General features: G+C 30.7%; 1 protein-coding gene across 1 annotated transcript; it reads right to left on the bottom strand.

Moving 5' to 3' along the window:
* Positions 1-441: 441 nt before the first annotated feature.
* On the bottom strand, positions 442-15,234 carry LOC149895631 (putative fatty acyl-CoA reductase CG5065). The gene is made up of 13 exons (XM_090118583.1): positions 15,094-15,234; positions 11,393-11,472; positions 9,937-10,053; positions 9,187-9,344; positions 8,576-8,666; positions 7,518-7,663; positions 6,359-6,468; positions 5,552-5,635; positions 2,978-3,086; positions 2,567-2,643; positions 2,133-2,295; positions 1,535-1,792; positions 442-1,126 (listed from the first exon to the last, which is right to left on the bottom strand). Exons 2-13 carry the CDS (start codon positions 11,465-11,467, stop codon positions 982-984), a joined length of 1,533 nt encoding a protein of 510 aa, XP_089974709.1. The 5' UTR covers positions 11,468-11,472; positions 15,094-15,234; the 3' UTR covers positions 442-981.
* Positions 15,235-15,574: the final 340 nt, after the last annotated feature.

The raw sequence follows: 15,574 nt of genomic DNA, 5'->3' as shown, positions 1-15,574 counted from the left end.
TTATGTATCCATAATAAACGTATTTCGTTTCATTTCAATTAAATTCCTATTTCCCTTTATCATGGCATCACGCGTGAACAACCGATTTGTAAACTAACTAATATTACTAACTAATATTCTGTTGTACATATTTATTATTGTCAGGATCTTATGAAAGAAAAAATTTATAAAAACTTAAGGGACACCCGGATGGAACAAAGTTCCTTTTTCTGGCTATGAGAGAGAGAGACAGACAGAGAAACATGCGCACGTCTTACAACTATAGACAATGTGTCGTTACAACTCTTGGTCTTAATTCCGCCTACCCCTCTTTCACAACTTCGTTCCAAAACCTATAAACCTATATAAAAATAGCCATTTAATCTTTATGCGTTTTACTGTTCTTATTAATAATATATCATGCATTCGTTATATTTGAAGTTGGTAAAAAGAAACACAATATTATGCCTTCACAGTTTTATTATGCAAACCACAACACAAGTACATACCTACTATAGCAATTTACAAAGTTTATATTCTAAGTAACTATTCTATCATCTTACTATAATAAATCGTGTTTTGAAAATTACGTGAAAATATTCATTTTGAAAATACATATTATGTACATTTCATGAAAAGTGAGTATCTTTGGTCACAGCATTATTTAAGCAGGAGTAAAGTATTTATGTATTTTGGAAAAAACTTTTGTCATTAATACTCATATTATGTATACTATAATAATCAAGTTTATATTTTCTTTTTACATCGTTTTCAATTTACAACTTAAGAGCGACTGAACTACAATAATTAACAAAATTAAAATTTACAATATTTTATTAGAATTACAAGAATTGGACCATATAGTTTTATGTGTATCAAATAACTCATATTTCGATTATATTATAAGTATATTGATTTAGAAAAATATTCCGAATCACCTATTTTTATTTATTTTACACAATTTTTAATCACTTTCCTACATTAAATCTATTAATTTTAAATTTATTCATTATTAATATTCAAAATACTTCTTAACGTAGAATCTGCCATAGTCACCAAGGAAGCAAATGTATCCTTATAGCAGTACAGGATCCAAATGAAGAGACCAGTTATCAACATTTTAAATACCACATCAACTACGTAACGGCTGTAACAAAAAAATAATTATATGTAATTAATAAAAAAATGTTTATTCTTCATTGCGTTAAATAATGAAAAAAAAAACAATTTATAGGTAAAAGTAAGTCCTGTAAATCGACATCTATGCAAATAAAGATTATTTTATTTTATTTATTTTACATAAAACAGCAAAGACGGCCTTATCGCTAGGTAGCGATTTCTACCAGGCAACCCTAACAATAAGAGTAGAAATGTTTACCTAGAAAATAATTGAAAGGTTTTTACTTTCACGAGCACTTTTACTCTTTTGACTCTAGTTATAAAAAAAACACTTATATTTTGTATTTCCATACTTCCAACACTCGACAAACACACAGACAAACCATCTAGTTGTTTAAATCAATTCTAGGAATAAATAGACAAAAATTACACTCACATTTTATGCAATTTCCTAGCTCTCGGCAAGCTAGCCGGATCCTCCTTGCACACAAAATGGCGCGCCCCAAGTACATAGTCCCTCAAATATTCGTCCCTATCCAATTTGCTAACATCGATGTAAAATATCTCCCTTTCCTCTTCACTCACACGCTGCATGAGCGAGAGGAAGCGATTGTTTTTGAAATGCCACTCCTTTGTCGTGTAGTACTGGAGAACGTCTAGACCGTGGCTGATGCGTTTTTGGACGTTCACCATGCTGGAATTAAATCAATGAATGAATATTTCTGTATTTCTGTGTTATACATAATAGAAACATAGTTTATTATGTGGTTGAGATAGTTATATATGCTAGAGATAAACAATGATCGGTTTTATCGCTTGTGAGCGATTTCTTCCAGGCAACCCAAATAATTATGAATGTAATAACTACATACAATATGAAAAATTATGTAATCATAACTTGATATTTAGTTTTATAGTGAGATTTTTTTAAAGAATAGACAAAATTGATCATGTAATGAAACTAATAAGTTTCGGCTAGATTATGTTTGCTTTTTTTACTGCAAATGCAGTATATACGAAGCAGAGACACTCACAAGGTCTTCTTGCCCAGCAGGAAGAGCAGCGCATCACACAAGTACGCGGGCAGCACGTGGAACAGCAGCACCGCGAGCTGGTGCGTCAGCCAGTACGACTTGATGTTCCCGCCCGGGTACCACAGCGCGATCAGGAACGGGTACGTGTTCACCCACTTCTCGCCTGGACATCGACATAGAGTTATATTTTGGGAATAATCACTAGAACTTAAGTTTTATAAGATTTGATTCATTTGGAAATAGGAATAGAAGAGAGATTTAATTTATATTTTATGGATTTATAAGTTTATAAGTGAGATTACGAGCGGTTCATTCAATTCTTAACATGATAGCCTTTAATTGATAGCCTTTGATGAAACAGGTACTAATAATAATATTTGAAATTTGAATACTGACTGATATTTTATGAAAAAAAATACATGATATCTATTTACCAGTATCAATAACTTCTTTCCAAGTTATTTTCTGAACTCCAGACAGCGTGATATTGAAGATTTGCGTCTCCTTCGATCTAAAAAAAATATTAAATTTTCCTGTAGGTACCTACAACCCATAAGTACCGTAGGTAATGTTTTTTTATTATTTTCGTTATCTTCAGTAGAGATAAAGAATCGTTTGATAGAAAAAATCTGATGATGATGGTTTATCTAATCTAATTTATTTAAATAATTATTTAAAATGTAAGCAACGCCTTTTCGTGTAGATAAATGATAATAAATTCTTATGTGTATAACATTATTTATTGAGTTAGATCTACCTAAGTATATAGTATCCAAGTAGTTAAGTTAGATCTAAGTACGTGTAAATATCTAAGTATTTAAGTTAAATGGTTAAATCCAACTTACTTATCCAAAGCAGTAGCATAAGCAATAAGTATACAGCCGTTAGCGACTACATCTACGGGAATCGCATCTGCCGTGTATGACGGTTCACAGTGCATCGAGCGGATCACACCTGGAAGATATAACAATATTATATATTTAAATAGTTTTTCTGTTTATATAAGAGTAAAAATAAATTATGTGAAACTAGCGAAGTGTTTTTTTTATTGTCCTTCATATCCTACCAATAAATCAATCCATCATTGTTTACTGTTTTGTCTTTCTTTCTATCGGAAAATAAAGGAAATTTCACTTTTTTACAACATATAAAAATAGCTTAAATTAGTCTCTATGATATCTAGACACAAAAATTGTATTATAAAATAGCTCTATTGTGACAATTGTGAAAGAAATATAATATAGGCAAATACACTATTATAATATTAGTAGGGAAATTACCAACTACAACAAAAACATTTCAGTCAGTACATAACGCTCATTTGCTTCTATAACGTGACAAAGTCAAAATCTCAATTGTTGGGAAAACGCATTTGAAAGTTTAAAATTCCTGTAACTTTTTAATTATTATGCTTAGACTATTCAGCTCAATACAACATATTAAAACGTTCTCGTTTTTTTGAATCAAATTGTATTCAGAACAATAAGTCGGTTATTAAATTTATTATGATTATTTATTTCAGAAAGGGCCCTTCTTGTTGCGTTTTTCTTGTAAAAAGTGTGCAGTATTGCGTTACAAACAGATATGTATCATTTTTCTTGAAAAAAAAATTGAATAAAAATCTAAAACTTTACAAGTTATGTCGTATTGTTACGTTTTATTGATAATCAGTAACCTAAATGTATTGGAAATTTTAATTAAAACGTGTTACTGTAGTAGAAATCTTTTTATTTTTGTTCTTTGTTTTACAAAATGAAAAATATTTTTGCGAAATTATTGTGTAACTTTCTCTGAAATACAAGTAATATACACATTTAAAAATATACAATTATAACCAGACATTAATATTTTTTGTTTTACTTTTACTCACAAACGTTGGCAATTATTAATATTACGACCCGCCCCGAATTCGCACGGGTGCAATCCTGATACCATCGATTTTTCTGAAGACTTTTTCATGTGTTAAATACTTAGTAGGTAAATTATTTTGATAAATCTCGTAGGGTTCAGAATGCGTTTGCAATGCAGGCGGAAAATAATGTAATTATTTACAACATCACATTAGAAACGTCAAAAATAACAGTTCATTCACCTATTTATGGATGCTATTATACAATATACATATAAACCTTCCTCTTGAATCACTTTATCTGTTAACAAAAACTGCATCAAAATTGTAAAACGCATTCGGCCGGGGAAAACGACTTTGTTTTATATTTTGCTTATCTCAGTAATATTAGGAAACTAATCTTTATTGCGGTTCCCGGTCATACATAAATCAAATAAACATATTAGCAAAACAAATCACAGGTTCTTGTCTCGAGACAGCTTCTTGATCTCTCCTAAATTCCAGTAATCTTTCAGTATTTCACGGTGTTGTTCTTCGGAAAAAAAATTGACACTTGAAAATGCAGGTTTCCTATGCAGGATTCTCTTTTAGTTGACGGGGCGGCACAGTTTTTTTTGTGATGCTTTCGATTCGTAGGACTGTCTTGCATTTTTTAACTGATTTGTAATTTCTTTTTTTCATATTTCTTTATTCAGTGGTATTTTTTACTCGTTTATGCTATAAAATAAATTGATTGTTTAATTCATTTGTATTTCGAGAATCGGTATGATCTTTTCGTTTTTCTAACTTAAGTGAATGTAAAATAAAATGATGAATATTTTCTCGTACAAGATTTACAAGCTTCCTAGACCGTGATTCCATCTGAAAAATAAATTAAGTAATCAGACAACATTTTTATCATTTATAATGCAACATTGTAGCGTATTCGTTGTAAAAATGTATTATTTTTTATCAAGAATGTGTTAACTTGAGATAACCAACATAAATACCAAACATTTTGTACTTTTATTATCAACTGTAACGGAACATCTTAAATTAACCAACAAAAAACATTGTTTATTTCAGCAACAACGGGACAATCCGATGTAAACCGTAGCATGCGAATACTATTTTTATTACAATAATGACCCACATACAAATGTCCCGTTATAGCTGCAAATATAAATCAGTAAAAAAACAAAAAGCTGTACTTACCTTTCAGCAAAACCGTGATACAATAAGCTGTTACGTTTTTACCGCAATCGGGCAGCAGTTTCCTTCTCAAGGGAGCAGCGACAACTGACTTAAACCGTTCTTGCATTAAATTCAAGAGCAAAAAGAGATTTCGCTAAACCGATAGTCGCCAACCTTTTCCCTCATAACTCGGTCATTTTTGGAGCTAGAAATATCGCGTTTTAGCAGCAGGTAGAGCGCGATGCGACGGATTCTACTGTATCATTATTCCATAACGATACATATGCTCGTTAACACGTTCTTGTCGCAAATGAGCGATAAGTACTTACTCTATACTATAATGTTAATAAATATTTCATTTCTACTAAAATAATATAATATTTTAAAATGTACTAACCTTTCCCACTTCCAATAAGCAAGCCAGTTGGTCCGTTGAGGTTGTCCACCCACCCCGGCATAGGTTCCTTCCATGCTGATGTCACTATAATATTAAATAGGTAGTTATTTAAAGTAATAAAAAGTATTTTATTTTCGTTAATTATAAAAATAACTGCTGTATCTATCACAAATTAAAAAAAAAAGATTATTTGTAGCGAAATTTTTATTCTTTAGTTTAATTAATTTTTCAGTAAATAAAAGATACGATTTAATTTTATAAATATCATTTGGTGTATTTGGCTCTACTTAGACGTGTTTTACAGTAAAAAAAACTAATATCATAATTATTGCATTAATTTTATAACTTTTTTTGTATGTAAACACTATGTAAATTATAATGAAATAAATGAAAATAAATGAATATACAATCGTATTTAATCAGTAATCACTAATCCAAAACTATTTTCCAACACATTGACTAAATTTAAAACAGGGCCATCTAGCGTCAAATAGTTGTAACAACCCAATTTAAAACAGCGCCATCTAGCGACGAATAAATATAACAAAGTTTGACTAAATTTAACAGCGCCATCTAGCGTCAAATAGTTGTAACAGTTTGATTAAATTGAAATCAGCGCCATCTAACGTCGAATAGTTGTAACAAAGTTTGCCTAAATTTAACAGCGCCATCTAGCGTCGAATAGTTGTAACAGTTTGATTAAATTGAAATCAGCGCCATCTAACGTCGAATAGTTGTAACAAAGTTTGACTAAATTTAACAGCGTTATCTAGCGTCGAATAGTTGCAACAAGTTTTATCCACTCACCGATAGATGGCCGGCCGATGGCGATGGGGAACTTTGTACTGTATTCAGCGACCAAGTCTTCAGTTATTGCTTTTGTATAGGAATACGTGTTTGGTTCTGATTCTATTATCCTGAAAAAATATTTTTATCGATGGATTTTTAATGAATATTCAGCAAAGAAAGCATTTTATTAAAAATAAATAATCTAAAATACATTTTTAACGTCCAGTGGTGTGATTTTACTTTTTTAATTTGTAAAATGTCATTTATTTCTGAGCCAACCATTATTTTATATTATATATTTTTGACCCCAATTTCTACGCCTAGTATTTTACGCCTACTTTCTGGCTACTGTGCAGTATGCATCTATGGCTATATAATGATTTTTTGTTGTGTTTATTTTACACAATATTTTTTTAAATAAGGTGAAAACAATGAATTATTAAATCAACAGCAATCAACATTCCGATCGCAACTGCTAGCAACGGACTGTAAAATATAACCTCAAATGAAAACTGGTTTACATGTAATTCAGTTCATGAACATTGCCTATTTATTTAATAATGGCTAGTGGTTTTTAATATTTTCATTAAATGATTATAGATGTAAATAACATACAATTTTCATTGTTAAAACCTACAGTTTGTCACTAGAATTGGAAGATTTTCGTTATCTATTTTATAGTATTATACCTTGTGATACGAATAATATTTCAGAAATAAGTACTTTTTAAATAAGATTATAATAATATTACAATGTAATTATAATATTCATAATATAATGATATTATTTTCCAAATTAAAAAGGTTCAGAGAGCCTAGGTATATATTGAAATTCGCTGGCACGATAGGTAATGGAGAGAACTATGCTATGATGTCTCTTTTGATTCACAGGATAGTTTTGTATAATAATTATTAACGAATATTAAGTAACGTCTTATGTATTTATATATTTTTTATTTTTAGATTTAAGCATTATCACGTCTGATGGTAGGTAAGCGTAGATGCTTAGTATAGAGCCTATTCAAGATTCATTCTTGTTTTAAAAAGATCCAAATTTTTTGTTGTGAGGAAACACAAAAGGCGGAAGGGAATAATAATTATATTCCTTCGCAGTTTGAATTTAAAACAAATTATAAATCACACGTGAATACTTTTTTTTATTACTTTTATTGAATTACTTAGGCTCAATGTATTGCAGCGTGCTGTCGTCCATCCAGTCCACGATGTCCATGATCCTGCGCGGGCTGTGCACGGCGGGGTACAGCGCCTCGTCCAACTCGGGCAAGTCGCAGCGGCAGTACGCCGTCGACAGGTGGACGAAGGCCTGGAGACAGATTATCACTACATAGTATAAAAAAAGTCGCTTTCTCTGTCCCTATGTCCCATTGTATGCTTAAATCTTTAAAACTATGCAACGGATTTTGACGCGGTTTTTTTAATAGATAGAGTGATTCAATAGGAAGGTTTTAGTATATAATTTATTAGGTTAAAGACAGAGCGGGCGAAGTCGCGGGCGATGAACTAGTTATAAATAAAGATTATGTTTTAAGGATAATGGAAGGTATATAAATATGCCTGTGGAATTCAAAAAGAAAGACTATTATTACTTCTTATAATTACTTCAAGGATTGCAATGATAATTGAATTTAGATAAATCTAACGAAATATATGTTTTTAACAAAAATAAATAAATATTTCAGGACAATTTTCACACACGGCACGATCTGATCCCATAATAAGCTTTCGCTTGTGTTGTGGAAACCAGATGGCTGATAAAATAAATACTTATATAGATAATTAACACCCAGACATAGAGCAAATATCTATGTTCATCACACATTAATTTGCCCCGGGTGGGAATCGAACCCACGACTTCTGGCTTGGAAGGCAGGGCCACTACCAACCAAGCCAACTGGTCAGTCTAAAAAATACAATATTCTTAGGATATTCAATTCAGAAAATCCTACCACCTACTATTTGTACCTACTATTTATTTTTCCCATTCATCAAATATGGTTTATATATTTTTCAGCTTCTAATCGGAACTAATTAGAACTGCAATTGACTAAGCTCGCTATTCACCACGCGATTTTTTTTTTAATTTTTACCGCCATTTTCAGTGATATGTTGGTAGGTCGTTTCATCTTTTATGAACTGCTGCTTAAAATAATTTTTTGTTAACATTAATCAGCTTTCTTTATACCTAAATAATGTTGAGCGAATTAAAATGTCTTACCTCAAGATTTTCCATAGTTTCAGCGAGTTTTAACAAGCGATGCGTCCCGGTTGTGTTCATGTGCACTGCATCTTTTAGTTTTTGATCGAACCTGAAATAAAATTATTGAATATAGTACAAAATATTCCCGAGTCTTCTAAACTCTATAATTTCAAAGTGTTCTAAAGCTTGTATCGGAAATCAAATAATTTAAATTCCAATTAGCTGCATGGGATTTTCTTTCGTATTTTATAATTCGCATATTTTTATTGACACATGCACAAAATTTTATAATATATACTAGCGGCCCGCCCCGGCTTCGCCCGTGGTACATATGAAAAATAGATGTTGGCCGATTCTCAGACTTACCCGATATGCACAGAAAATTTCATGAGAATCGGTCCACCCGTTTCGGAGGAGTATGCAGACTAACATTGTGACACGAGAATTTTATATATAAGATTAAATTCTTTAAATGTTCAAATATTCACTAATCGCATTGTTTATATTTATTTGTTTATTCAATGTTAAGTATACTGTTGTAATTTGTCCCCTTTTAGAACTGGTACCCTCCGAAGGAAAACGAACTTTTTTGTAGAATTTTTTTATAATATAGTTACAACATTAGTTACCTCACACAAGCCGCACTATGTATTATAATCTGACAGTTTCTCTGCAACTCCTGCTTGTCATCGTTGGAGAGACCGAGGTCTTCTTCTAAAATGTCTCCAGATATGAACTTTAGTTTGTTGAACGCTGATGGATCCTTTTTGTGGATTAATTCAAATACCTAGAAGATAAGTTATGAAAAAGTTATGGATTTAGTTGTATTATTTAATGAAAAATTGTTGATTAAGTATGTCACAGCATATAATTAATAGTATATTGTCCCAACAATAATTACAATTACACAAATCCTAATATGTAACCTATTTTACTATAAGCTTATAAATGACATTGTAATAATTTAAAGAAGTTGGTCAAGTACGATTTGGACAGAATTTTAACTTTTATTTTGTATTGGAAATAAACGTATTTTCTTTCTCTCTTTTCTTTCTACATAATGTGATGCACTGATGCATTGTAATTTATAATCAGTTAGCTTACTTTTACTCTACATTGCTTTTCAAATCTTTTTTCAAGATTCCTTCGAATAACATAAGATTTTTGAAGTGAAACTTCTCAAGGTCGCGTCATGGCAACACCGTCACGTCATGGAGTAAGATGACGATTTTGATATCTTTGAATCTTGCCAAAGAAGTTTCACTTCTGACACCTGTGCTCAGCACACACGCTCTTTTTTTCAATACCTATATTTCGTTTTTATTGTTATTATATTATGTACCTATTGTTATTACATGTAAATAAATAAACAAACTTACTCTATTATTACACAATTCCTTTAGCCTCTCCTCCCCGGGTATCCCCTTCTTCTGTCTCAACAATAAATAAATAGTTTTTATCCCGGGACAGTCGCGGAGTAGTTTTTCAACTAACACCTGTAATATATTTAGTTTAATTAAAATTGAGTCTTACATTCAGTCATTTATATACTTAATATTATAAAGCTGAAGAGTTTGTTTGTTTGAACGCCCTAATCTCAGGAACTACTGGTCCGATTCGAAAAATTCTTTCAGCGTTAGATAGCCCATTTATCGAGGAAAGCTTTAGGTTATGTATCATCAGTCATCACGCTAAAACCAACAGGAGCGGACCCAATGCGGGTTAAAACCGAGGGGCACAGCTAGTATAAAATATATCTTTAAGAAATTTCTGAAAATTGGTCGAAAATAATTAAATAATATATACTAAGCTATGTTAAACTTTCAAATTTTAAACTTTATTTTTACTATAACATCATAATCCTAACGAAGTAAAAAAGGGGCTATATTTTTTGTGTCAGTTATTTAGTACCTAAACAGTTATACAGGCTTTTATTGTGTACATTACCTATGTGTTTATATTGTTGATATGTGTGTGAAAGGTCGTGACATCGCATAAGTTTTGAGTCATTCAACCCACATGCATGCTAATATTCGCACAATTTGATATTTTAAGAAACGACACTGTGTAAATTATACCAAATGTGTAAGTAGATATATTATAACTGTTTGATATATTATTCTCATGCAGCGACATATTCCCTGTTTATTTTTAAGACAAACACTTTACAGTAATTCTGATTCTAATTATTATACTTACAGTTTTAAATTACTAACATTAAAATAATAATAAATATAAACATGAAGATTTGATGTTTAGTTTAATTATATATAATACTAGCGGTCCGCCCCGTCTTCGCCCGTGGTACATATTATTTCGCAATAAAAGGTAGCCCATGTTCTTTCTCAGGGTCTAAAGATTATCTGTGCCAAATTTCATCAAAATCGGTCCAGTAGTTTATGAGTGAAAACCATACATACATATCTACATACATTCATACAAACCCTTCCTCTTTATAATATTTTTAGTATTTAAGTATAGATGTTAAATGAGAAATTATTTAAAATTGACATGATTGGAAACTTTGCAGTTGTTACTACAGATTCTTGCCGGTTCTTCTCTATAGAAACTGCGGTAATAAATAATTTTACAAGAATGGAATGAACCTACTGTGTGGAGTACTTAATATTTTATGCTTGCTAAGAATAAAATATTACTCCACACAGTAGGTTGCCTCGAAGAGATCACTCTTAAGTGATAAAGCCGCCTTCTGTGCTGGACTTTAGTTATAATTATAAGGATTTATATTTTGTATGCCAGCACAATAAAGTGTAAATAAATAAATAAAAGTTTTGGTTTAATTAATAAATACAAATAAATGAAAATAGAAATAACCTTTCCAACAAAACCAGTTGCTCCTGTGATTAAAATTGACTTTCCCGTGTAGAACTCTCTCACTGTTGGCGCCATTTTATCTGAAATACAAGTTATTTCTTTGAAATAAAGAATGAAGCAAATCTTAATACATAATAAATAACTAGCTGTGCTCCGCGGTTTTACCCGCATTGCTCCGCTTCTGTTGGTCTTAGCGAGATGATAATATTATGTACCTAGCCTATACAGGGTGTCCCGCTGTTGGTATACTAAGCTCAAAGGAGGTTATAGTTTTGCATACGCTGAGTACGTAAAAAATACTTAAAAAATTCCAGACGCATTTTTTTTTCAAATAGATGAATTCTTAAAACTCTATGTGTACACCCATAACAAGCGAGCCGCCCAACTTTGCCACCAGCACGTGAGCTATCGTTTAAGATTATGTTTTCATAGATAAAATGCTCATATTAGAGAAGCGATATATGCCGGCTGCGCGAAGCTAGAGAAGAAAACATGGATTTTCAGGAAAAATTTAGCAAAAAATTTTGGACGTAATTTTTTTAAAAGTATTTTTTACGTGATCAGTGTATGCAAAACTACAAGTTCCTTCGCGCTTAGTATATCAATAGTGGGACACCCTGTATAGCCTTCCTCGAGCTTTGCTTGTTAAGTAAACAAATACTAATAATATCTCTATGTTTTGCAAATGGCCATGTTAATAAAATTGTTTTTAGTGTAATAAAGCAATTCTTAGCAAATACCGTTTCAGTTGAATTCATTCTATGAAACTCGTTCCAAATTGTTAATTTTACGCTGTTTTTATTATTTTCTGTACATATACATATATAATGGAGTTACTTTCTCAGATTAAAACATATTTTATATTTCAATTTATAAATATGCGTAAATAAGCTTGTCCTTCATTGATGTTGGATCTATTGGTATGATTTTTGTGTCTGGAGATAGTCAGGAGCATAGAATACGACAAAATGTGTTACATTCAAAATAAGTTAGGTTTTTAAATGATTAGGTTAGGTTTTTAATAAAATAGCATCGTATACAGAACTGGGAAAAAGTTAACTTTTTTGCATACACGTAATATAACACAGTTTTACCAATACCGTCACGTCATAGACTAAAGCGACGATTTTGGTATCACTGAATCTTGCCAAAAAAGTTTCACTTCTGACACGTGTGCTCGGCTCACGCGCTCATTTTTTATGTAAGTAAGTAATGATGACATCGCAAAAGTATGTTAAATTCGTTAATTATTCGAATAATAATTAACATATTTGTTTGTTTTGGGCAATTTTGTGTGACACCACAGATATAACATAATACTGTGGCACTTTGTAATGCATTATTTTACACAAGCATTGTATTACTTTAATGTCAATTGAAGAATTAATTACATTAGACATTAAGACCTTAATATAAATATTCAATACATGTTACTAAAATAATAATACATTTAATTTAAATAAATAAATATTAATAGCCTTAATAACATTGCTTTTTTCCCAAATTATATGACCCTCCGTGTAGCTTGATGTTATATTATGTCGCAGTCATCTGGTTGAATTTTCTATTTGATTGAATGACCAGCGCCTTCATTGAATGACTACATTTAGTAAATAAACAACCAGTAAGTAATTCCTGAGACTATGTATAGTTAATTATTTGTATAGAAAGTCGAATAAGGTTTTTATAAAAATCTAGAGCCTTATCCCAAAGAAAAAGAAAAAGCCTTTTTCTCTGTTAGATATTATAATAACACTACTTATCATAAAACAAACACAAATCATTTCGCTATATTCTAGCAATAATTTGATGGCTAAAGTACGAAACGTCGGTATTGTAACATTTGTAACAATCCGGTTTCAAGAATATTTGTCAAGTAATTAAACAGGCAACAGTGGAGTAACTCTTGCGAATAATATTGTTTGTAATTACAAATACTATTGCGAATCGTGACTTTGTTCGTAATTTACTTCATATTAAAAATCTATCACTACATATTATTAGGTATATATGTAGTATAAAACAAGTCATTGTCGCTATCTGTCCGTCTCTATGTATGCATAAGTCTTTAAAACTACGCAATTTTGATGCAGTTATTTTAATAGATAGAGTGATTCTCGAGAAAGTATATAATTCATTAGGTTTTGGGGAACCGTGAGCGGAAAGCTAGTGCAAGTATTTATAATACGTTAAAGTTAGTTACATTTTCGCATTAATTAGTATGGATAAAGATATAATATCATAGATATAGTATATAATATCTAGGTTTCTGTCTATCTATGCAAACGATGCTATTAAAACTTAGTTTGGTTAGTGATGTTGTTGCTCTATCACGCAAAAGCTATGCTGCAATTTAGTTAAAATTCTATAAACACATGGCTTAAGCCTGTTATAATAATATTATAGGCTACATTTTATCGAAAATGCATGTGAACGAAACCGCGTGCTAAATCTAGTAGATTGATAGAGACGAACGTGGATCGGAAAGAAAATATTTTAGTAAAACTTGCTCTATATTAAAAACCACTGAACCGCAGAAATTATTACGCGAATTACTTTTTCTAGACACATAAAGAATTTATAATTTTTCAATGAAAAGTGCAATTTTACTGGCTGTAAAATGTGCCTGATTTTGTTAAAGCTCATTATCACACTATTTGTATGCATATCCTGAGAACATTAATTACTATGTATAATGTATATTTTATTACACCATCAGAAAGTAGAGATTTCAACGAACAAAAGGCCTTCCGACTTTTTTGGAAAAAGCTGATATTTTGACGTGAGATTTTTCGATTGAAAATTAGGTTATTTTTTTGGTATTAAGTTGAAATAAGGCGAAAAAATGAATTTATTTTATTTCAGTTGTTTGATTTGCCGACAGATATACCTACATATTATATTATTAATATAATCTTGAATAAAATACAGTTTCATATAATATCTTCCCTATATTAATACTTTTAAGTTTGAATATCATTGAATCCTCCTGTATACCTACAATAAGGTAAGTCCTATCCTACTATCCTATTAATATTATAAATATGCAAAAGTTTGTGAGGATGTGTGTGTGTTTGTAACTCTTTCACGCAAATACTACTGAACCGATAACAATGAAATTTAGCACACATATAGAGGGTAACTTGGATTAACACATAGGATAGGTTTTATCCCGGAAATCCCACGGGAACGGGAACTATGCGAGTTTTTCTATAAAACGCGGGCGAAGCCGCGGGCGGAAATCTATAAATTATACTACTTACATATCACCATAAATTCATTATATTTTAAAATCGTCAATAACTTAATACCTTAGTACCTACTCTAAACTTCTCTGTCTCTTATTTAATTTGTAATTTATTATTTATAATATTTAATTATTATATTATTTAAATATTTAATTATTATATTATTTATAATATTTAATCTAGTGTATTTTAATTGATCAATTGGACCCATTTATTTCCTTGCCTTATAAAACAGGAACGCTATAAATTATTATGGTAAAGTAACTATCTATATGTAAAAATAGGTAATAAGTATCTTTATGTCAAAATATTAATTATCTGTAGTTTATGAACAACACTAGGTCACACTAGGTATAAGATGTATTTTAGATCTATTAAAACAAAGCTTTTTACTTTAAAACTTCAAAATCTCGATAATTTTACAAAAAAGTGCCAAAAACGAAAACTACAAACCAACTTCCACCTGTCGCTAGATGGCGCTGAAACCAAAAGCACGACTGCACACAACCGCTGACACAACGGCGTTTGGGTTGACTGAACTAAATGATAATTTTCATATCATTAATATGAACACTGAAACATCCGTTGTGTTCAATACATTTGTATATAAAGGTAGGTCGGTAACAGTGAATTGGGGTTCCTTGTATAAATTGGAAATTATTGGTCTTTAGATTAGCTCATTGTTGCAAATGGTAGAAAAATAATCGTTAGAAATAAATATTATCAATAAATAGAACAATTAGTTATTAGTACTACAATAATTACCTTAGTTCGCATATTAATATTAAAATAAAAGCATTTGGCTTGTTTAATTTTATTTTATTTGTGCATGTGAAGCTACGTAAATAGTAGATACATTTCAATTATTAACTAGTAGACTGTAATAAAAATAAATCGACTATTTTTCCAAATAAAAAGTATTACTTTAAACCGT

The sequence above is a fragment of the Colias eurytheme genome, chromosome 30 (assembly GCF_061535395.1).
Source record: "Colias eurytheme isolate Ceu_HAF_F1 chromosome 30, ilColEury1 Martin Lab GWU primary, whole genome shotgun sequence".
NCBI lineage: Eukaryota > Metazoa > Arthropoda > Insecta > Lepidoptera > Pieridae > Colias > Colias eurytheme.
The sequence above is the reverse complement of the archived record's forward strand: the minus strand, read 5'-3'. Positions and strand labels throughout refer to the sequence as shown.